This window comes from Sipha flava, unplaced genomic scaffold (genome assembly GCF_003268045.1).
Source record: "Sipha flava isolate LNK unplaced genomic scaffold, YSA_version1 51780_pilon_pilon, whole genome shotgun sequence".
Classification (NCBI taxonomy): domain Eukaryota; kingdom Metazoa; phylum Arthropoda; class Insecta; order Hemiptera; family Aphididae; genus Sipha; species Sipha flava.
The window spans coordinates 1-26,055 of record NW_020273461.1 but is presented as its reverse complement, the minus strand read 5'-3'; the positions used below and the strand labels follow the sequence as shown (position 1 = coordinate 26,055).

At 26.6% G+C, this 26,055-nt stretch overlaps 2 protein-coding genes across 5 annotated transcripts; one reads left to right on the top strand and one right to left on the bottom strand.

Moving 5' to 3' along the window:
• Positions 1-17,189: 17,189 nt before the first annotated feature.
• LOC112690678 (F-box/WD repeat-containing protein 7) lies at positions 17,190-22,661 on the bottom strand. Of its 4 annotated transcripts, none has more exons than XM_025564739.1 (13): positions 22,413-22,661; positions 21,062-21,222; positions 20,889-21,016; positions 20,587-20,678; positions 20,132-20,255; positions 19,915-20,049; positions 19,663-19,854; positions 19,061-19,240; positions 18,769-18,950; positions 18,474-18,699; positions 18,076-18,286; positions 17,909-18,013; positions 17,190-17,823 (listed from the first exon to the last, which is right to left on the bottom strand). In XM_025564739.1, the coding sequence occupies exons 2-13, from the start codon at positions 21,219-21,221 to the stop codon at positions 17,660-17,662; spliced, it is 1,899 nt and encodes a 632-aa protein (XP_025420524.1). In that variant the 5' UTR covers position 21,222; positions 22,413-22,661; the 3' UTR covers positions 17,190-17,659. The 4 variants fall into 4 exon arrangements, with proteins under 4 accessions (XP_025420524.1, XP_025420525.1, XP_025420522.1 ...); XM_025564740.1 differs by having other exon boundaries at positions 20,889-20,998; positions 22,413-22,660; XM_025564737.1 differs by having other exon boundaries at positions 20,889-21,222.
• Positions 22,662-22,852: 191 nt separating this feature from the next.
• Positions 22,853-26,003, top strand: LOC112690676 (NEDD8-activating enzyme E1 regulatory subunit-like; the record flags this gene model as incomplete). Its single annotated transcript, XM_025564736.1, is given in 6 exon segments — positions 22,853-23,141; positions 23,935-24,099; positions 24,173-24,355; positions 24,415-24,767; positions 25,644-25,795; positions 25,870-26,003. Coding segments are annotated over 6 exon segments (1,055 nt in total), but the record flags the coding sequence as incomplete, so codon positions are not given.
• Positions 26,004-26,055: the final 52 nt, after the last annotated feature.

Below are 26,055 nucleotides of genomic sequence, written 5' to 3'. Positions count from 1 at the left end.
GTATACAAGTATGGGTATGAGTTTACCCACGTCGCGTATACATAATATTAATTATCGTATCACGCGAAGCAGCTTAATATATGTGACCCGAGCGGCTTATTATCCCGATAACGTAGTATACATAATAAAAGGCGGAAAACGATGATGACGTGGATGTGACAGGAGGGTTGATAATCAAATGGATTGATGGATAGGAGAAGAGAGCATACTGCAGTGTACCGGAAATAAACGAACAACTCGAAGTGTGAGACGACTACGTCCATTCAACAAGTATACAAACCTATATATATATATATATATATATATATATATATATTCGTGAACGTTACTTTCAATCCTTACTGTCATTCCAATGACTGTTAATTATATTACATTATGTAAACCGCTTGCGCTATACCTAGATCGTGTTAACGCTTAATATTTATTATATATGTTTTCGGTGTATATTTATGGACAACGCGAAGGCACTGCGTTGCAGAACGCGGAGACGGAAGAGAACAACAAAACAGTTTAACTCGGCGAAGAAAACAATTTTTACCGCTCTGGGCGTATCATGCGTATTCGAGTATGTACGCGAGAATAGGAATCCCTAAAAACGTATATTAAGAGGATTGATGACATGTATACGTGTATAAAATGCGACACGGCGGCAACGGTAGCCTTGGCGTGCGTATTTAAAATGGAGCCGAGGGGCGGTACGGGGAAAGATGTCAAAAGATATGTACGTGCGTATGTATGGGCCTCGTTTAATGAATGCCTCGCGCGGCCCCGGACCAGGAGCTGGGTTAACCGTGACGTCATCCCGTTGTCCGTAACCATGGAGACCGCTGTGAATGACGTCATTGCCGTTTCGGCGTGACCCAGTTTCGCTTGTCGCGGGGCGAACGGACGCGCGTTTGACCTGAAATCGCCGCCGCCGCCGTCGTCGTCGTTGCCGCCGCTGTAATTCCTCTCGACCCTCGTTTGACGCGGTTAGGTGCACCCCACGACACGGTATATTTGTATATGTGTATTTATTTTTATACGGCTGCTGCAAAGAACACGATTGACATTGCGGGTGGGTGGTGGCCAGAGTGTGCAGGATGTAACTGGTGACCATAGTGAAGACGGTATATAGAGTATCGGTAATGGCAGTGGTTGGTAACATCGTTCATTTTTATTTGATTTCCTTCTCCGCCGAGACATTGTAGTAATACATTATACACTCTCCCCATTACACTGTCTGATATTCCTATTGATACTACTGTCTCAAATGGAGTTTTCCCGGAGAGAATCGTGTGCAAATTATTGTCAAATCATAATTTTGCTGCTTGTTAGGAACATTATTTATAGGAACAATTTATTTTGCAAAACTCATTGTATAAAAAATACACAAACATATGTTTATTTATGTACATTACACGGATTACGGAACGGTTTCACGCCATCGTGTTAAGCGATTATAGGAATGAAACGTTTCTTCCGCATAATATTATAGTTGCTTGTATTTTTCAACCACTGGCGTATCGATAAAATACAAAATCCATAACATTTTGCCAAAGAAACGTTTCATTATCATAGATCGTTATTATAATATCATATTTTCAAACACTCAACAACTTGAAATTCGTTTTGAACTTGTTTGAACACACTGTAATGGTAGAGGTCAATTGTACACATCCAAAATAATTAATGTAATTTAATTTTTATTATAGATGGATGAAATAAACGAAATAAAATATAAACATTCTTTAAATGCATCGTTGTATGAGTGGTAAAGAAATAATTATCGTAATAATATATAAAGAGTATGTTTATTTATTTGCTTTTAACTTGAAATATTTTAGAAATAAGCCAATATATTTACCATTAAAATTAATAATGACAAATTCATTATTCATGCATGGATGAAGAGTTTTCAATAGAAAAATAAGTTCAAATATACTCAGGTTGGTGCTCTTGATTTTTTACTTGTAATACCCGTTACCAAAACTACTCGGGCACCAGGAAAATATGTTTACGGATAGTACCCGGTCAACAGAAAATGTTGATTTGTTATCATTATTAAAGAGAAATAAAGATCTCATTTAATTCAAACTATTTATATATTATATCCAAAAGAATCATTTGAGTCGTTCTGGTTATAAATTTTTTTTTTAAATGTGACTTGAATTTATATGTTACCTCATTCATTTATAATAAATTACTTTTTCTGGCCTCTAGGTAATATTAAACTATTTTTATTTTATTTTTGTTTTTTAAATATAAAAAATTATATTAAATAAAAATAAATTTGATTATTTTTTTTTTTTAGATAATAATGAAAATTGTCTAAATAAATATAATTTACATGAATATTGATTCATTTTACAGTGATACATAAGTACAGGGTATTATCTCTGGATAACAATTAAATATCGTGAAATAAATATAGTGAATGTAAGTTAACTTGAATATTGATGCCTACGATGATTTTTTAATTTAAAGAATATTTTATTTTATATGCTGAAAAAGTCAATGAAAAAAAAAAAATTTTACTTTTTCAGAAGTGAGCTGACCATGAAGGCAAAGGGTCAATCGCCTACCAAGACCTCGATAGTGTCATATTAATACAAATTATAAATACGTATGCACAAAATTGTATATTAAATTAAAATAGTAAAACACCATTCATTAACTATAACAATATCTGAATTGAGATGAATTGAGCACTTTCAACTAAAAATATTTTAGAGGAAATGTAATACTATTAGATTAATTTGATAAACACTGTCTGTATTTACTTATTTTTAGAAAATAATTACGAAAAAGTATATTGGTTCTATAGTACTCGGAAAATACAGTAACCGAAATTTTCAGTTACCCAATTTTGAACAACCCGGGCTATACACGAAAAATCATGGCACTAAAGGCATCTCCAACCTTGGATAGGTGAGAGGAGGTGAAATAATAAAAAATTAATATTCATTCTTTGAATACATCTTTAGATACAGAGTGTAGAATCATTTTTTTTCATCATTTGAACTTTAGAACTAAACTCCTCTGCAAAATATTTATGAAATGGTGGTAACAAAGTGAACTTGAATATTACATTATTAAAAATAAATCATCATAGTCATCAATAGTCATCATAGTACACAAATTTATTTCATTGATTTATATAGCAAAATCTTTTCATCTTTTGTTCTTAGCAAGGCAGTTATTTATTTTTTCTAAATTTTGTGCAATTTACCTGTGAATAACTAAAAGCGCCAAATCTGTCAATCTACTTTGGTCCATTTCATTCATTATCCAAGAATTATTCTATGAGTCTATTGTATTTATATAAATTTATTTTGTTATTTTATGACCACGAATACATATTTATAAAAACAAGATACTAACTGATAGATAACTATAAGATATAACTGGATTCCATTGATATATTTATTTACTATCCCAAGTCTCTTTTAATGTTCCAGTCCGAACCTCTCGCGATACTGTTCCTTTTTCATTTGCCACCTCATCAATTAATTATGGTCAAAATGAACCACTACGTCACTGCATGTATTTAGCTAATTTAGACCCTTTTTTCTCACTAAATAATTTTTAATTTTTCTTGTATAAACTATTTATTGTACTAAATTGTACTATTGTAAATTGGGCAAAAGCCCGTAATGTATTATAAAAATATAAAATAAAATATAAGATATAAAAAAAAAAAAATGTCAAGTAATTTAATAGAAATTATAAAATTGACTAATTACTATGTAATGCAGACCATCTCACGGGAGGTAGGCTATCAACATCATCGCCCCCAGGTTTTATTCTAACGGGCAATATGACCCAAATTGGGTAGTAGAAAAAATCAAAAGAGTAGTGGACTTTATGAATAGAGGCACCATACAAAAATATAATTTTCCTTATAGAATGATTGAATTTCTACTCTACGAGTATTTGAAATTTGTGTAATTTATATAAACCCAACCTAGTACCTAATAAGTTATAATTATGTAAGTATACAATCTTTGCTACTTCGATGATTGATTAATCTATAAATTTTAAATTTAAATAGTGCTATAAGATCCGTATTTTTTTTAATATTTAACCACATGATGGTCAAAATTCTAAAAAATCAATATACAATTTATTTGATGAGGGAGTGAGTATTATAATCCAAATAAATTTCATAAAATAAACTTTTCAGTGTGTTTGAGCAGTAGGTAAAAACCTTTAAAATAAGCCCTGATCGCCCGCCTTCTCCCCTCATAAGGATGCCCTAGCATAGTACTCGATAATAATGGACTTACTCAGTAAATGAATAACAAGAGCACTAACTTTGTTTTTTATGGCTTAAAGAAGACAATATTTACGAAATAATTGATTTGATTTTTATTGAAATTTTCAAAAAAATGCATAATTGATTAGATTTAATCACGGATTTAATAGAGAATTTAAAAATTTTGAAGTAGTCGAAATAAGTTAATGATGAACGTATACATTTTGTTCGCCTTTAAATTTCACTCTGAAAAAATTCCTTTCTGAAAGAGAAAACAAATAGTTAAACCCGTAGAACTATTTGTGATTTTTGTCAAAATAAGTTTAAAATAAATTAGAATGATGCATATAAATTTAATAACTTATACTTTGTAAACTTCAATTCTGCTAAAATGTAATCTTTACACAAGGCTAACCTTTGATGTCGAAGCCTTCTTTTACTTTTTAATAAAAAAAAATGATTTAATCACGCAGTATTATAGAAATTATATAGTATAGTAATATGCTTAGTTCAAAATAAATAAATATAAAATTTTATAATTAATAATTCACATTAAAAAGTAACTCATTGAAATGAGTAATTTGAAGTATAAAAAAAAAAATCGCATGAATCATATTTTAAGATTTTACAATCAAATTTTTCCCGTATTTATGATTTAATTAAAATATTACCACAATGAAAAAAATTAAAATATCAGTGTCAAACCTTAAAAAATTAAAATCCATCGATACATATCTTATACTGAATGCAAAAACTTACTCAGATCAAATAATTAATAACACCATAGTATGTTAAATGTTTTTGAGAAAAATTTGAATTATTTAATATATATTGTTTGTAGTGATGAGCAAACCATGACTATAGTAGACTTGGTCTTGGTCTTACAGACTCAGTCTTGGTTTTACAGTTAGACCAAGACCAACTTTGCTCATCATTAATTATTTAAGACATTATTTAATATATTTAATAAAAATTTAAAAATTTTGATTAATTATTTAAATAAAAATCGTATATTTCATTTTTAACATACTTGATTAAAAGTTTGATCACAGAAAAATTATCATTGTAATGTCAATAAATGTCTTGCTAAACTCAAAATCTTAAATCAAAAAAATTAACTTATATGAATTATGTGTTTAATTTTGAGAGATAAAAATGAAAGTTAAATGAAATAAAAACTGAAAACTACAAATATTTATTATTTATATAAAAAAAAAAATTGCCAAAAATTCAATATTCAATATTTTTAAATTTTTATGTTGACTGTCAATTAAAAATATCTCATCAATTTTTAATTTTATAATTTATTATAGTATATATATTTGTTATATATATATATGTTAGAATAATATTTAAATCCAATCATAAAATAATATTTAACAACAATAGAAAATCTAATCGTCCAGTCTTTTAAAAATCATATTTATAACGTCAATGACAATGAAACAAGGTATTAGGAGAGAGACAATCGTTCAATAGCTATTTCTTACAATTCAAATAAATTCAAATCATTTTATAATCTGAAGCTTTTGTAAATAGTTTTTATATGCGTTTCTGAATAACATAAAAAAAACATCAATTTAGAAAAAGTAAATTTAATAATCTGCTATAGATCACTTACCTAAATGAAACACACTGAATAGTTATTAAATGTCACGCGATACAGACTAAAAAAAACATATGAAAAAAAAATCATTATGACTTAGTTCACAAAATAAAAACATAAAGAAACCTTTTTCAAATGTTGCATTACTATTATTTTAAAAGTGTTAAACATTAGAATGTTTAATATGCTTCCATAAATTTTAGCGTGTATTGTAGTACTTATGAAATAAAAATAAAAATAAATATACTAATATTTATTTTTAATTGTGTATGACTAAAAAAATATTGGAACAAAATCACTTCTGAGCCTTAGGCTGCGTGTGAATTTATGACTATGTACACTATTTTGAATAAAAAAAAATCATATAGCGTGTTCTTTAAAACTTTTAAAGAAACATTAAACAACAGCTGTAGTAGATATAATATTGTAAAATGTATAACCTATAATTACTATTCATATATACCAGTGTTCTTTTAATATATTATTTTAAAATGTGATAGAATTGGTATTTTTTCATTTAGAGGGTAACATGAAGTTTCAAAGATCAGATATATTTTTCTCCTATTATCTACAATAATTAACAATTAGAGTTATGGAAGTTTACCAAATTATTATTATAAAACAACAAAATGACTTAAAACTATTAAAAGACTTACTTATCTGTTAACTAAAAACAGTATATACATATGTATGTATGTGTGTATATATATATACAAGTTTTGTATTGTACCAATTAAATTATTTTTAATTAGGTCTTTAAATATATAATAATAAAATTATAAATTCAATAAACGATAAAAAATGTACTCTTGTAAAACTTAGCAAAAAATAAAACTATCTCATTATTTAAATAAATCGTGAACAAATTATTTTTATATATTTTATAAAATATTGCTGCATTTTGTGATAGGTAAAATTTAAAGTGTTCTAAAAAAATTCTGCACTATTTTTAAAATATTTAACGAAAAATCTATAAATTTATATATATATATTTATGAAATTCAAATGGTTTATCCTCGGAGACCAAAGTTTATAACAAATTGCACAATTCCCACATGTCTATTGACCCTCGTTAAAAAGTGAATGTAGACATTTGTTTGAAAAATAAAATATAAGAATGATGATATTACTTATGAAACAAATAAATTTATATAACTTTATAAAATATTCAAGTATTACAAAAAAATGGCAAGTCTAATTTATAATTTTTATCATTAATTGAATATATGCATTAAATTTGGTTATTTTTTGTAAAAATATTATATATTTCATAAGTAGTTAAGTTAATTTATTGAGTATGGTTATATTAAATTTAATATTTAAAAAAATGTTAAAATATTAATATAATAAAGTATAAAATAGTTTGGTAAACTTAAAATAAATGCGTTAATATTATACTCATTTTAATTTTTCTGGTTATTTATAACTGCTATTCTTTCATTGCAATGAATATGATTATATGATTATATAAAATTTATTCATTTATAGTACTATTAAGTTTTAAAAAAGAAAAAACAAATCCAAGACACTAATTTTCAGTGATAATATATTTTAGTCTATTATTTGTGTTTATTTGAATCCATGTTAAGTAATAAAATTTTAAAATAATTCTAGGAGAAAATTAGTTTATCTTTTTACTTGGAAACTAATGAAAACATCGAAAATAACATTTCAATTTAAAATAACATACATGTCAAATTTTTAAGCTAAATCAAATCTCTGCATAATAATTTTTGTTTTAAATTTAAGATCTGAAAAATCTTTAAAATTAATCACGATTATTAGGTTTGCAATATTCATAAGAATTTTCCTTTTTTGATAACGAATATCATATTACTATGTAGACACAGTTACATTATAAAATGCAACCATCATCATATTTCGTAAGACATTAATGTAGCGATATTGCCTATATGAAACGCCTTATTACCAATATGAAACCGGAATGGATTCTAGTATTGTTTCAGTGGCCATGAACAAATAACGCCTTAGATCTGCGTACTGTGTTTAATGGGTTTCACTACTATAGTATATAGACGTAAATATCAAATAATCATATGGTGGAACACTAAAACCTCAACCTCTCACTCAATGGCGTACTCGTATATCGAAATTACTTCTACAGAAGACTAGTCTTACAGATTAATATATCAAAATATGATAGGAGAAATCATTTCATTATAAAAAAATATACAGAATTTGGTATTGATATAATCACGACGATTAAAGAAATTATTCTTTTTTAGTCCTAAATAATGTTGGTAATATTATAATATTTCAAACAGCGATAAGCATTGAATTTAAATTTCCCCCAAACCATATTTATAAGTCCTCTATGTTGAAAATAACGACAAATCTCCCTGGAAACTAAATAATTTGGTCAACTTTTTTCCATTTAAGTTTTTTATCAAACCCTTCATCTCAGCAAGGTTGGTATACTGCGCCTCAAGAGTTTGATCTGAGTTCGAAAAAAAAATAATAAAAACAATGAAAACTTACCGGAAACCTGTTGGACTGTTGAGCGACGGGATGTCGGCAGAACTTATCACTCGATCGAACGTCGTAGTAGTTTTTACGTCGTTCCGTCGGCCTTCGCGATAATCACGTGAACGTCGATCAGCGGCGGTATTTATCAGTAGCAGGTACCGGATCCCGATGCGACATTCGGTTAGTTAATTTTTATTTTATTTTTTTATAACTTTTCAATTTTTAATTTTCTCCGCCGCACGGACGTTGGCTGAGTTCACTATTCGTAGTGTTTTTGTTGACCCATCAAGCAGCGTGCGAATTCCCGGAACGCATGTAACTCATCGTGGCATCGTCGTCATGTCTACGTGTACGAAATAAGTGTATACGAATATACGTATAATGTTAAAATATCATGTGGCGGCCGTGCGTTGTATATTGCGACGAGACTGCAAGAGACGGACGTGTAGAGACGAAATAGCAAAACCAACGGATACGGCGAATCGAGTCTGCGGTTCAAAGGTACTGCAGTAACTTATATATTTACATATAGGTACGGGGTGTTGAGAGAGGGTGTGTGTATGTGTATGTTTGTGAGAGATAAAAAGAGAATGAAAAGAGAAAAACAAAATTAAAAACCAAACGAAATGAATATATAATAATTACAACGGCGATGGGCAATGAAAAAACGAAGGTGAACGCGAAAACCCGGCGTGGCAAATCGCTGGCACAAGCAGCAGCAAGCAACTACCAGACACACTCCACACACGCGCACACTTACACGACACATACACGCGCATGCACGCCGGCAGCACCCGGGTCGGAGAGAGGATACGCCCGCTGCCGCCGGCCGCTGACGCACGCACGTCGCGCGATCAATAGGCCCGACCGAAGCGCCCATGCGTGTCGGTCGACCACTGATTTCCAACCTCTTTGCACTACCGTTGCGCGCACCGACCGCACGATTCGCCCGTGCCGATTATCTCGCCCCTGCGTGCGTGCAGTCGGCGCGGAATGTCTAAATAGTCAACTCGTGTTTCCTCGCCAGTCCCTTCCTTGTATGAGATTGCGTTTACAATCAGCACTGCACATCGTATTCCGGACCGCGTAATTCAGATTCTGCTTGCTTTTGCGTATTCATTACCACCCTCACCCTCTCCCCCATACTGGATATTAAAACGGAACGCAACCCCTTAAGCAGGACGTCGAACCTATGCAATATTTTATGGATAATTTTTAGGCAATGTGTCTAGAAGTTTTTTGAAAATTAGAATGACTAAAAATTATTGAAATATATTTTTAAAGAATTTATTCATAATCGTTTCTATATTAATGCAGTAAATAATTATGAACTTTTTAAGTTCATCTCAAAACTGGTTTGTCAATCCATTATGACGGTATTCATACCGTTTCAATCACTAAATCTGGTTGGGACCGATTGTATTTGTAAATCCGAATTCCCTATTTCAATATCTTATAATGGATAGCTAATGTCCTATGCATGTGACTTGCAATCAGTAATCAGTGATCTCGTGTTAGTCAACGGGTGTCTATGGACCTCGGCAACAGCAGTATAACGTATTAACGGTGGGCGGAAATCAGGGTACGATGGTCAATTGTTTTCGCGATACGGTTAGTTTCGCAATGGACTTTAAATGAATTGATGTTACAACCGAAAGCAAGTGCCACTTGAAAGTTCTGCATTCGTTGAAAGTCAAGTACGACTTATATCTAAAAATATAAATATATAATTCTATTCGAAGTTTAGCACTTCGTCCTTTCATTATTGTTATTATTATTATACATATTTCAGCGGGTCGCGTAGATCCATTTACAATTCATTTTTAGTTCTTGTTCATAAAAATACCATGGTTGATCTAATATAATATTGGTAGTAAAAGTAAACATAAATGATGGTAATAAATATAAAACAAGGAACTAAAATTAAATACACGTATTCATGTCCTGTATGCACAGTGGTTAATACCAAGTCGCTATACATGGGTTGTTGAAAACAGAAACCACGCCTTGGTTTTTATGATTAAAACATTTTAAATTTTACGAAAAAATAAAACGACTGCATGTGACTAAAATAAATTGTTTATTTTATTTATTTATATTAATCCGTTATCACTATTATTTTATTTTATTCAGTTATTACTTTTTTTGTTTTGTTTTGTACACCAGTACCATGCGATAAAAAAAAAAATTCAACAAAATATCATTATAGTTAAAATAAAAAAACTTTTAAAATTTGATTTTTCTGAGATAACTTGGTATTTAATTTTAATTTTAAAATATTGGCTTAATTATATTTGTTAAATTTTACATTTGTTTTCTGTAAGAAAGCTCTTACATTAAGTTTATTAAAAAAATATATAACCCGGGTTCCATGCCTTATTCAATACTTTGATCTTAAATTTCATTAAAAATCGTCATGATTTTATTACGTTAAGAATTTTTTTAAAACAATAATAAGAAAACAAACGTCTTAAGCCTGTTTTAAAGGTAATAACAAAAATAAAATAGTTGCAAGACTCATTTCCACTCTGTAAATTTTGAAGGCACATACACGATTTTTATGAAACTTAAATAAAAACAGCTTACACAATTTAAGTTTTTTAATAGAAAATATTATATTATTAATTTATAAATACACATTAAAATAAATTCAAGATCAAAGGAAAATATCGTCACATTCAAAAGGCAGTCAGCTGTTATTCTTGAAATAATATTTATACACATGTGTATACTGCAGTGTGTATACGATAATTGAGAACATTCAATATATTTACGTAAAGACCTACGATTTGAATTCTGTTTTTTAATTGGTTTTAATTACATAAAAATACACATTTTTATGATCTTCAAATTTGTGTGTGAAGTGCTACTTTTTTTCTTAAATGGCAACTACCAATTTTAACTACTAATTATTTTTTGCCTAATTTTTTAATGAATTTTTGTAGCTTAACCAAATTTCTAAGTCCAAAATGACCAAGTTATAACAATTTTAAAAAAAAAAAATCGGTAAAATGTACTCGATTCTGTTTTTTTTTTACTTTAACATTGAAAATAATTATTCTATGATTGTTTAAGCTTGACATTTTCATTCCTTAAGAATATCCTGAAGGTGATATTTACACGTAATTATTATTTTAAATACTGGTTATTTTCACTTTGATTTGTTCAAGAATAATAATTTATAGCAAAAAAAAAATCGTGAATAAGTATTATTATTATTATTATTATTGTTAGTATATTATTTATTTCCTTATATTTAATAAATCTATTAGAATTTATTAATAATTAATAAAAATTTGATTCTCATTTAAATTATAAGTTTATTTAATTATTAATTAATTTAACGTATAAATTGTTCAAATTAATGTCCGTTACGAACAAAACATGATTCAACACCTCACATAAATTATTTTTTTGTTATAGCTGTAATTTGTACAAAAATCAGTTGAATGCATGCTGCTGTTACTTTATCTTTTAAATTTAGTTTATTTAAAAGTTATTTGTCTTTAAAATTAATAAAAATAATACGACTTTAATTTAGACGTAGAATTTGAATGTGTAAGCTTTTTTTTTAATTATTATAGCTGTACTATACATTCGATACTGTTTTAAGTTCCTTATCTTAGAGAATTCAGAAATACCTGATGAGTCAAAATTCAAGATTTGCTTTTAATTGATAGCAATTCATTTTTTGTAAGATTGAACGTCTGGTTTATTATAATGCTACTATTTTTAAAGCGGAACGAATCCATTTTTAAGTGACTTACAAGAGACAAAAGCATTAAGGCCATATGAAATAATCAATGCATGCATTTTCTATCATTCCAAAAATAATACATAAATTCGAAATAGAATGGATAACTAAATTTAATGAACTAAAATAATTGCTACGCCTCGGTTTACTATACTATAGAGAATTAAAGAAAAGAGTCTAAAAACACACGACTTCTCTGGAGTCAGTATTTTCGTATTTTATATAAATTAAATACAATTTTCTAGTTTACCTTTGTAAGTGAAGGGAAGCAAATGTTTTAATAGTTACTTATTGGTAAACATAAATCGGATTAAGAGATTAAGGAGGGCTAGAAGGCTGTTTAATTTATTGTGAGTGCAAAAATACATTATATTTGAATGAATATATACGAGTACAAGACTGCATCAAGATAATGTCAGACTGTACTTAGTTAATATTTGCCACCATACGGCGTATTCTTGTATCGGCTACAGGTAAACAACACGTCACGTTCTCTAATTATTTTCTTAAATTCCAGTATTTTAACTGTATAGATAAAAACATAGATATAATATAAGATGACTTGAAGGGTATCGATTAGGGAACGCAAAAGTTATTGAAGTTTACCTAAATATTTGCTCAAGTAGTAATGTATTTTAACAAAACTAATATAAATTATACATGTACAAATCTATACGGCTGCAATGAAAAAATCAATTTAATGGATCAAAGTATTGATTTATTTAAAGACGGACAGAAATACCATATCCTAGAAAAACAATAGTTTAACCGAGCACTTCTATTTTATGTCAAAACAAAAAAATAAAAGTAATTTCTACATTTTTAAAACTTTATTGAGATGATGAATCTCTGATAGTCTCCAACTACCTGTTGTTGAAAATTTGAAGAACTCGATTGTATTAGACTTAGTGAGTTGATGAGTAATGACAGTATAAAATAATATTTTATTCTGCAACTACTTTCTATATTCAGTGACGGTATTACAGGGTGGATTAGGGAGTCTGGACCTCTCCTCATACAGATCCCGAGTTAAGACTGTGATTCGCTAGGGACAGTCGGGCTTGGTGTTATTTCAAGTTTCTTCATTTATATAAGAATTATATTCTAAGTAATATATCATTAATGGTTACATTTTTGTGATAAGATAATTATAGATGATAGAAGATAAGATAATATAAAACCACTACCAAGGAAAAAATGCTAAAAACCACCACTGACCATATTATCATAGGAAACACAGAATCTAGAGAAAATCATTGAGTTGATGTAATTTGTGTTTAATAATGTAATACTTCAATAAAGACCATCATTTATATAACTTTCTTACCACTATGAAAAAGCATTAGACTATAAAAGCTTATGAAATGTATATTTTTCAATCAATTTTATGTCGAAAGAAGTAAGGTTATAAATCATAATAGTTCAGTTATATCTATAATTTTTCTTCATCTTTCTTAGTTTAACGGTCCCTGTAGGACCTGAGCTGCCACAAGCAATTCTCTCCATCTTTCCCTGTCCAATGCCAGGTCAACTGTCTCATTTCTTCCCAACATCTTAATATATTTCTCTACCGTATCTTTCCACCTCGTTCGTGGTCTGCAAATCAGTCTTTTTTTATGTATGGTCTCCGTTAGTACTTTTCTTATGATGTCATTATTAACTCTCCATACATATTCAAACCATTTCATTCTCTGAATTTTTATGTACGACAAAATATTGGGTTTTAAATATAGTCTGTATAGGTTGTCATTCATTCTTCTTTGTTATCTATAATACCAAGATATAAATTTTAATATATTCATCAGTTATTAAACTGTACAACTTTCAGTATAAAACACATATAGTTTTATATCTGTTTACCGATACATTATCTTTTTGTTATACATACACTTATATGAACTATTAATATATGATAATTTATAGATTTAACAAAGAAAAAAAAAGAAAACCATAAATCTTTTCATATAAACATTTTTATTAATTTTTTTATGCAAATCATACATTTTTACATACATCTATAAACAAGAAAAAATAATTAACAACAGAATTACTTACAGATTAGCCATTAATTAAAATAATATACTATAAATTACAAATATCTATTGGTTTAAAGTTACTTAAATTTACAAAAAATATATTCATAAACAAGTCATATAGGTTTTATTATGCTGAAATTACAGTAACAAAAGAAGAAAGAAATAAATTAATAAATCACAGGTCTTAAGAATAATTTTACTATTATTAGCAAGTAATAACACTATTATGTTTATGTTGTATTTAATACAGTCATAACAACAAAACGAATAATGAATTCATCAAATACAATGGTAGTTAAAATAAAAAAAATATATACTTCAAAATAAAAATAGAGTCGAATTGATACTATTTTGTTGATAATAACTAATAAATAATTAGATAGAAAATACATACTAAAAACTTTAATAAATTGCATGGTAATAAAAATATGTTTAACCAGAGGTAATACAATTCTAGTGTAAAAGAAATAAATATTAAGATGAGAAAAAGTGAAAATATACCAGAATAAATTAATAAATTACAATAGGCAACCACAATTATAATGTTAGGTGGACACAATATTACTGTAATTATAATATGGAGTAAATTTAAATAAATTAACCACAAAATAGTCTAGTTTTTGGCACTTACAAAACAAAATATGGTAATTTTGTTAATAATACATAATAATAAATCATCAATGACATGATAGCTAAATAAAATTATAACTAAGAAAATATTTACATACTATCAACATTGAGCATTGTAATAAATGAGTTCATAATTATTTTCCATTGAAAAATAATTAATGGTCTAATTAATAATTAACAAGTTTAATTAATTAATAATTTTAATAATAATTAGAAAATAAAGATATTTACATTAATAGCAATGTCACTTAATACACATTTTAGAAAACAATTGCACTTAAGTCACTTTTCATTTTCTTTAATTCCCTTCTCCCTATATAAAAAAAATTGTCTAATACAATAGTATTGATGATGATTCATAAGATAGTTATATATAATATTGCTTTCATAATTCATAATTTTACAATACATCTTGAATTTCCACACGTTTTATTTTTTGAAACATTCAAAACAGTTAAATCAATTACAATTAAAAGAGATTTTTAAAATAACAAACAGAAAAAATTAAGTAAATTAAAAATCTATATGAATTTTATCTAGAAGTGCACCAAAATGAAACTTTGTTATCTATTTGTAGAACAATGGGAAGGATAGAATATGGTGGTACGAAACCATGATAATAAAGGGGGAAATTTTTAAAATACATAGGGTATACAATACAAATAACATGTTACCCAATTGTATTAACAGATTAAAATTAATTTTAAACTGTAACTGGTACATCTAAAATTTCCACACCCTAAATCCTAAAGGTTTGTTTTTCTTGGGAATGAAAAGGATGATTTCCCTTTCCCCATAAGAAAAATCAATAAAAATGTAATTAAAAATGTTAAAAGAATTACTATTTTTATTTTTATTTTTTAAATAAAATGTACTTCAATTCTTATTAAGCATTTAGATATTTACACCATTTCTGCATTGTTATTACTTTTCCATTTCGTTTTAAGTATAAGATTATCCAAAATAAATGTCACAATAGTATTATAGGATGATGAAAATATAACATCATAGTATAATAAGTATACATCAAAAGTATAATTTAATTGGTAACTGTTGTTCAGTAATTGTCAGTAATTACAAAATTAATTATTATATATTTTATTTTATTTTTATTATATATAAATTGACATTCAAAATTGTACTTGAATACCAATATTTAAAAAATTAATTAAACACTGTTTTTATTTTAAATAACCATTCTTAATTGTAAAATTTAACATTTACTTTTGAATATCAAAAATAATTCATGTATAAATTCATAACAGTCCAACCATAAGAAAAAAAATCAGGTAATATCCATAGTAAAATATATATTATATATCGGAATAACTGTATTAAAAACATACATGTTTACAATAAATTTACTTAAATTATTAAAATAAAATTATAAACTAATTATTCATATTTTGGAATTTTAAAGGGTTTTTTATCTATCTAACTGCTTCTATTATTATTATTACCATTAAGAATAAAATCACATTTAAAATCTAATAATATACTTTGAATTCATCTGTTTCAAAATATTTCATGATTTAACTAAACAAATTAAAGTATAACAAGAATTTAATATAATTAAAAATAATTTAAGTTTCTTTGAATATTAATGGCCATCATTATGATATTCAACATATATTAATATGTTTTTATAATAATAATTTATAAATTAATTTTATAACAAAAGAATTTATTAATTAACTGTAAAATATAAAAATATACAAATATTAAATTATTTATTTTAAAATCATAATCAACTCAATTTAAAACAACATCAATTTATAAATTCTAAAATTCTTCATTTATTAAATAAAATAAATAAAATATGAAAAATATTTATTAATTTTTTACTTATAAATTATATATGTTTATAATAACTTTCAGATTTTTTTTTTATAGCTGGACTGTTAAAATGCCAAGGACATACATAAACAAATAAAAACGATGATAAAAATTAAATAAAATTAAAACAAGAATACAAAGAGTAGTGTAAAAGAAATTTTAATGATTTTTTTCTTAGTGAGATCAGGAAGAAGAAAATATACATAGACCTCAAGATAACCAGGGAGCCTTGAAATTCACTCTCCTCCTCATAACTTAACACTTATGGCAAGTTGAGAAAAAAATACCAATACTATATGAATAACAAAAACTATAATAATAAAAATAATAATTATAATAAAGAAAATTGAAGTACCTACATTATAACAATATCATGAAATTGTTCTATGAAAAAGATGATCATCTAATTTTTTAATTGCATTTTTAATTGAAGTTTCTGAGATACAGGTTGAAAAATTTTATTTCTGCTTTCAACAAGCAAAAAAAAAAAAAAATTAAGCATATGTAAAAAATTCACAATTTGTTTTTTACAAGTTTTTTGTGGTATTACATACCTATGCCTATTAAATATTTAATTTAATTAAAGTTTCATTTTAAATTTACATTTAAGATATTTTACTATTTGATCACTAACTTTTTTTCCTTTTTTTTAATTGTTATTTATGACCAACATAAAAAAAAAGAAATACTGTAAATTGTTACATAGCTAATCGTGTATGTTCAAATCCATATATTATGATTATACTTGACTACTGAAAATTGTATTGCTTTCAAAGACTAGAATAAAATATGCAAATGAATTGATAACTACATTTTATTGTGCTATAAATCACAAATCAACACTCCGTATATATATTTCTAGACCAACCGGTAATCTTAACTCCTCCTCTTCAAAAAAATAAAAAAATGAAAGAAAAAAACGTAATACTGAAACATTATTTTAACGATTAAATTGGATAATTTATAATATATAAGGGACATTTTAAATCTTAATTATAACAGTCCCAAATATTCGTAACTCTCCTTAAACCACAAAAAAATGTGATGCAAACTGCCAAATGTTAAATTTGATGTTACTTGTAGTCGGCGTCAAAATCCAATACAAATAATTTGGTTTCTTCAGTACCATTACGACTGCCCACTGCACATACTAATTTAGTCTCATTTGCGCGTATCCGCCAAACAACTCCACCACTACCACCACTTTCTAAGGCTATTAAATTTCTAATAAAATCACCTACAAATAAAATAATACCATATATTAAAGACTTAAGTTTATGATTAATCATTGTGTCACTTTCAAACTACAAAATAAAAATTACCAGTTTTAACATCCCATAATTTAACAGTTCCATCATCAGAAGAAGTTATTACAAATCTGGTATTGAATTGTAAACATGTAACAGCTGAATTGTGCTTATTAGGACCTATATAAAATAAATTCAAATTATAATTTAAAATGAAAAATTAATTATTTTAAAATAATTACCAGATAAAGTCTGTAAACATTGTCCTGTAAGTATATCCCATACTTTGACAGTAGAATCTGCATTCCCAGACACTAAAATATTATCTCTTAGCTCCATTCCAGATGTTAAAGATTGATGTCCCATTAAAGTGTGCTTACATGTACCAGTCTCTACATCCCATACCCTTATGCTAGTGTCTAAAGACCCACTAACAACATGAGTACTATCAAACTGAAAACAATTGTCATACATTACTCAGATTTTAAAAGTTTAAACTTACAAAAATAAATATATTCAACCTTACATTAACTCTTATATAAATTATTCATATTATTAATTTATTTTATAATTTAATATTGATAAATAATTTTAACTGTTTGAGTTTAATTAAAGGTTCTACAAATAAAATTAAACTAACTTGTAATGAATATACACGATTAGTATGACCAGATAATGTGTGTAAACAAGTTTCACTTTCTGCATCCCATACTTTGACTAGGTAATCATAAGCACCACTAACTATTAATCGGCCATCATATTGAACACATCGTACGGCAGCCTGATGACCTAAAAATATAGATAAGCACTGACCAGTTCGAATGTCCCAAAGTCTAAGAGACGCATCCCTTGAACCACTAACAACTCTGAAAAATAATAGTCAGTAAAATTTATAATAAATTTTCAAATAAGTTCTTAATTAAATTTAAACATACTTATTTTCATGTAAATGCATACAACGGACAGTTGAAGTATGACCATATAATGTATGTGTACATTGTCCAGTTTCTGAATTCCATACTTTTAAAGTACGATCAGTAGAACCACTAATTATTACATTATCAGCCATTTGTGAAGACCATACTCCACCCGTATGTCCCACTAAAGTACGCAAACACTTAAACAAATATATTTACATATATAATTGTTATAACTTAAAAACTTTTTTGTTCTATTACTTATGAGACTTGATATTCTAACACAATCATTTTTTTTTTTTAAACTTACTTTTCCAGTAATAACAGACCAAACTTTAAGTGTATTATCATCAGAGCCACTAACAACCTGATTTCCACAAAATTGTAAACATGTAATAACATGATCATCATGACCTTTCAGTATAATTGGCATTCTTATCGGTTTAACTCTCCAGTTCATTTCAATTGCATGGTGCCTCATATATGAAGCCTAACAAAAGTTATTAAATAAAAATTAGTAAATTACTAGTTTAATTTATAAAATATTTAAATAAATGAAATGTTTTACTGAGTAACAAACAGAACAGATCATAAATGTAAAAAAAAAACTTTAATACTAATTTAAAAAACCAAATTTAATTAATATTACAAATTTAATGGATCAAAATTAAATGCATGTCCATCAGTGATAGACATAGATGTTTACAACAACCTTCTAGTTTATTTCTCTACATATTAACAAATAGATACTATATTCTAACAATGTTTTAATATTAAATCCTTTATTTTTCTGAATATTAAATAGTAGATATTTTTGCAGAAAATTTCAGTTCCGAAGAAGTCTCCTATCCCCCCCCCCCCCACTCTAATCCAAAATAATAACATTAGTAAGCAAAAACAACTAAAACAAACCTTCCATGGTGAGGTAGAATAATGATTTTTGGAACATTTAATAGTAGATTGTTCCATTAATGGTATACCAGCATTTAAACACTTTTCACGCCACAGTAAATTATCTTCTGATAAGAACATCCAACTACGACACGTCTGAGCTGCTTTTAATAAATCTTTAGGCTCCAAATATGATAAAACATATAAAGCCAACTATAAAACAAATGTTAGTTATTAATACTAAGTTAAAAATTAGAAATATTAATTTTATACTTCTTTAGGAAGTAAAGAAATGAAGTCTCTTTGAAACTGTGGTTCAATAAGCTGTAACATATGGCGGACTTGAGTTGGTTCACATTCATCCACCAACATATCTATAGCTAACATTCTTTCTGCATTTGACCATTTCTGTAAATAAATTATGTAACACAACAATTAAAACTGAAAACTTAAAAGAAACAAATTTAACCAATACTAAAATTTTACAAACCGTAAAAGTTTTTAACCATTCCATCATTTCTTCAGGAGGATTATCTTTGGACGGTATACAACTTCGACGTATTTTAATTTTATCTACTTTATCTAATTCATTTTCAACCAATTTAGGTATCAGTCTAAGAAAAAAAAAATTAATAATAAAATATTTTTTTTTTATCATTATTATGAATTAGCCAAAGAAATTGCATTATATAATTAAATTTAAAGTTTAAATTTAAAAAAATTACGTGACTAATAGTATAAATATTTGGAAAAATTGTGAATAAATAGCTTTAAATTACTTTAGAAAAAATTAATTATAAGTTTTTTAGTAAACTTAATATTTTTTAAATTATATTGCATTTCACTGAAATCTTTATGTACAAAATGTACATAAACTTTAATTTATGATGAATGATAAAATACATACTACTAAAAATAATATATAACATTATCCTTAAAATATACCTTTCATGAGTCAAATTATTTTGATCATAATATTGTTTTTTGGACGGAAAATCTTCAGACGTTAATGTAGAATTTGATATTTTTCTTTTTCTCTGTTAAAACAAAAATTACATTTACAAACAAAAATAAATAAATAACAATATATTTAAACAAATGTAAAAAGCATGATAACAAGTTGACTTCACTATTAATGAAAATATTGTTTTTATTTCAAAATAATGTTTTGTGCAAATATGAAATGATACTTAGATGTACAAAAAAAAAAAAAAAAAAAAAAAATATAACCAGATTATTTTACATACCACAACGCCATTGACACTTGAAGCATCTTCATGTTCACAAGAAGCATCTGTCCATTCATCATTGACCCAACCACCAGGTAAAGGACTCTCATCAGAGTAAAGATCCTGATCTGTACATGTTTCATCAACTAAATGGAGACTAAATACATTGTTAATTTCAATATTAGCAATACCAATTTCATCAGAATCAGTGGTTGGAGCTGATTCTTCAATGATCAGTTCTTGTTCTGCTACTTCCAACACAACAGGACACATGGTTGGACTTTGACTGGTAGAATCAGTCTTTTCAAGAGATGAAGAAGGGTCTTCAAAATCTAACTGATCACCTTCCATTCTGAAATAAAAAACATGAAAAATCAATACATATAAATTATATATGACTAAAAGAATTAATAAATGTATTTAAAAGTACTAGAAATAAAATTAGTTATATTAGGTTATAACCCCTAAATGAATCAAATACAAATATTTGTGTTTAATGCTAATTATTCGTTATCTGTACCGTGTAAATTAAAATGGTTCCATGATAGTGAAAATGAATAAGTAAACATGTATTATCTAAAATATTACATTGAATTTGTTTATTATTACATTTTGTACCAGTTTTGCTGAACAAAGACACAAAATGCCATTCCATTGCTTATAAATTAGTATACATAACACCCAAATGAAAGATTAATAATGATTAAATTAATATTTTTACTTCTCAAAAAGAAAAAAAATTCAATACATATTGACCTATATCTATAGCTGAATTGAATAAATATTTATTTTATAGGTATAAATTGTATAGGTCAAAAAAAAAATAGAATAAACAAAAATAATAGCAGGTCATGAATTTATTTTCATTAAATGATGATTCATTAAGTTTAACTCAGCAAAAATATTAATAGCCTTATTGCATTGCAAGTATTATTATGCATTTCTCTAACATTTTCATATGGTAATCACACTTATGAATATGATAAATTTAAATGGCAAAATATGCATTTAAGGCTTATATACTGAACTGTGAGAGTAATGTAAATGCATTTTTGTTTAAAAAAATATACCTTAACATATACAAGTATCACAAGAACATTATCAATAATATAAGTGTACAATTTAACGGGTGGATTTATTTGCTTAGAAATTGTTCAAAATTAAATGGCACTAACTACTTAATGCCAATACAATTTTTCAACAACTGTTGGTAAACAAATGCAATTCCATCATTAAACATTAATAATCTCTACAATTAAATATAATATGTTTGAGGTTATATGTACTCACTAACAGTGTTCGTCCAGATACACTATAAGGTTAACGAATTTATCGTAAGAGATTTCAAATAATTAAGTCAAGGCATCCTTACGAATCAGATGTACATTAAAGTGGATGAACGAAAACAACTTCAGGGGAACATGCGTTTCGACATGAACCTAATTTAATTGGTCAATGACGTAACTATGATTATTTTCAAATACAAGTTAGTCGTGCAACACCGCTTTTGGATTAATTGAGTAACAAATCAAAGATAATTACCATAAATGAAATATTGTCGTTTTAATGGCAGCAGGTGTCGGACTCTTCGCGTGAATACCAACGACGAAATTTCGGATACGAATGTGGGAAACAAATACTCGTCACTGGCCCCTGGACACCCTTCCCTCACCGTTGAATTAGTGTGTTATCAATTGTACCGTTTTCGATAAGAACCATTTACTAATCAAATCAATAATTTAAAAAATTCTTAATACTCTCATTCCTCTAGCGCATCAAATTTTAAAACATTTTAAAATTTTAACTAATCATCATTGGTTTTATTGCTCTAACAATTAAACCTTTTAGAATTTAACAACCAATTATTTATTTGTTTTTTTTTTTGTTATCATACTATAAACTAGTATAAATATAACCTTAAAATTATTTTTTATTTTTTTTTTATCAACTAATATCACTGAATTTAATATATTCATAGAAAAAATATTGAATTACGAAAATACCCTTTTCCTAGCATTAAGTGTTTACGTGATAATCTATCATGAAAAACTAAAAACCGATTTTATGTAAATATGCAATATTATTAATATTAAATATTAATACGTTGCTATTTTGATACTTATCATATTTAGCTGTATTATTAAATTTTAAGACTAATTAAATTCGTTAATACTTTACAATATATAACGATTTTACATTTAAAATGGCAGTACCATCACCTAGATCGCCAGAACAATCTGAACGAAGTCGAAAATATGACCGTCAACTAAGGTAATTATTACTATATAAGTTTTAATTTATAAACTTAATTCCTTGCATAGCTTAATCAATAAATTACAATTATAATCTATATATATTTATAAATGTCATTTTATGATAGTTTTTCCATCAATTATTATTGATCATTTAACTTTTTTCCTTGAATTACTCGAGTAAACATATATTGTTATTTTTCTATAGATTTTGCCTATATTTTTAAAAATCAATGTATTGTATGTAAAGTTACTAAAATAATTTTTATTTTTTACCTATATTTATTATAATATTATATTTTTAAAGTACATCTTTTAAAACTAAACTGTTAGGTAATTCAGTAAAAAAAACTTAACCAAAAGAATATTTAGGTACAGCCCTACACTCAGTTTCAAACTTAAGGGTCTCTGAGCCCCATGGCACCTACTAAAAAACAGGCCTTTTAAAAATACATTAACAAAAACTGCTTTTAATTTGTATGTATTCAACTTACTTTAATAAGAAATAATTATATTATAAATATGTAACAATTAACTCGTTTTCTTATTTTATAGTCTTTGATTGATCAGTTTTAAAATGTACATAATTAAATATGACTTACAAAATTGAAAATAGAAGATTTATATAGAACTAATATATGTAGTATTTTTAATTTAAAAATTAGATCTTTTTATAAATAAAATATTTTTTAAATTATTAATTAATTAATAATTATATTCAAACAAATGTTGAATGCCTCCTGTAATATTCAAACCTATGCTAAGGCACTTGTTTATGTAGAAGATATGAATATAATTATTTATTATTTTAGATTATGGGGTGATCAAGGTCAGCAAGACTTAGAAACTGCTCATGTATGTCTAATCAATGCAACTGCATTAGGAACTGAAATATTAAAATCTTTGGTCTTACCTGGTATTGGAGCTTTTACTATAATTGACAATGAAATTATAACTGAAGAAGATGTAGGTTCTAAGTAAGATATATGAAACCATAATTATTTAACCAGAATTTTAATTTTATTTATTACTAATTAATCTATTTTACAGTTTCTTCCTTACTGCTGATAGAATTGGAGAAAAAAGAGGATCAGTTGCTTCACAACTCCTCTGTGAGTTGAATCCAGATACTAGAGGTCATTTTATTGATGAATCTTTATTAAAGTTATTAGACCTAAATCCTAGTATGTTTAGTACATTTACCGTTGTTGTTACTGCATCATTACACGAAAAGTAAATATCTAATTATAAACCAATAAAAGATTGTAATTTTTATTTTATTTTTATTTTAGAGAAATAATTGAATTATCACATAAACTGTGGGCTTATAATATACCTCTTTTAGTATGCCAAAGCTATGGATTTTTTGGTTCTATGAGGCTCCAACTAGCTGAACATACTATGATAAAAACTCATCCAGACAATCAAAATCCAGATCTACGGTTAGATTGTCCATTTGAAGCACTTAAAGAACATTTTGATTCTTATGACTTAGAATCTCTCGATCTAACCAATCATTTACATGTTCCATATCTTGTTATATTATATAAGCATTTAGAAAAATGGCGCAATAATATTGGTAATGCCAATGCATTACCAGAGACATACAAAGATAAACAAGTAATTCGACAAAACATCAAAAATAGTTAGTATTACCTTATTTTTAAATGTTTTTAAGGAAATTTAAATAATTTACGTTTGTTTATAATATACTTAATTATAATTAGATATTATTGATGTGTCAAAATATGGGTTTTACTTTAAAAAAGTTTTTCCAACTTTTTTCTTATGTATATTTTGCAAATAAACTATACAAACAATGTATATAATTACTGGTTTTTCTTTTTTTTTTTATTCATAATAATAATTATATTGTATGTACTCACTGAAGACTGAATTTAGCTCTTCAGAAATGTGTTCTTATCCCTTCTTTAAGAAATACCCCAAGGTTGGAAAATACTTTTAAATTATCATACAATTTAGATTGTAAAAATAATACAGTACAACTTCTTTTTTTTTTAAACATCAGGTTGATAGTAATCAATAATTCGACAATATTTTTTCACAAAAATATTTATTAACTTATTTTTATTAGAAACTACTTACATTAAATTGAGCATAAAATAATATAAATCTATAGTTCCAAAAGAAAAGATACAAAGCAGCAACCGGTTTTCGTTCGGCAGCGCACATTCCTCATTAACAACTATTATGTGCTGCATTTTAATTAATCATTGTCAGCAATGATCGGAAATAAACTTTATAAAATTCACTGCATGAAACAAAGCCAGGTGGAAGGGGAAAAATGCGCAGAACCATGTTTTCTCTTTTGGAACAGAGTATAGTTATATTAACAAATTCGGAAAAAAAATTATTTAGATTATATTTTTTTTAATTTTATCAATTTTAAAATATTTTTTCCTTATTAAAAGGTTACTTTTAACCTTCTTATTAATTTAATAAATATTTGGTAGATATTGGTTGTACCTACCATTGTAAATAATGTCTTACATTATTATAGGTATAAGAAAACATGATAATGGTACTTTATATCACGAAGAAAACTTTGAAGAAGCAATTAGATCAGTTAATTTTGCCTATAATAAAACATCATTACCGATAAATATTCAAAATTTATTCCAAGATGAAAAATTAATAAATTTAACCTCAAATGTAAGTATCTTATTAAATATGTATAAATAATTTGTCAATTTTTATTAAATTTAATTGTTTATTAACTTATTTAGAGCCAACCGTTCTGGATAATGGTTAAAGCACTTAAAGATTTTGTGGATAATGAAGGATGTGGTAGGCTTCCAGTTCGCGGAACACTGCCTGATATGACAGCTGACACTTTTAAATATATCAGTTTACAACAATTGTTTGTTTTTCACAAACTAATAACAATACTTAACATATAAACATTACTATAT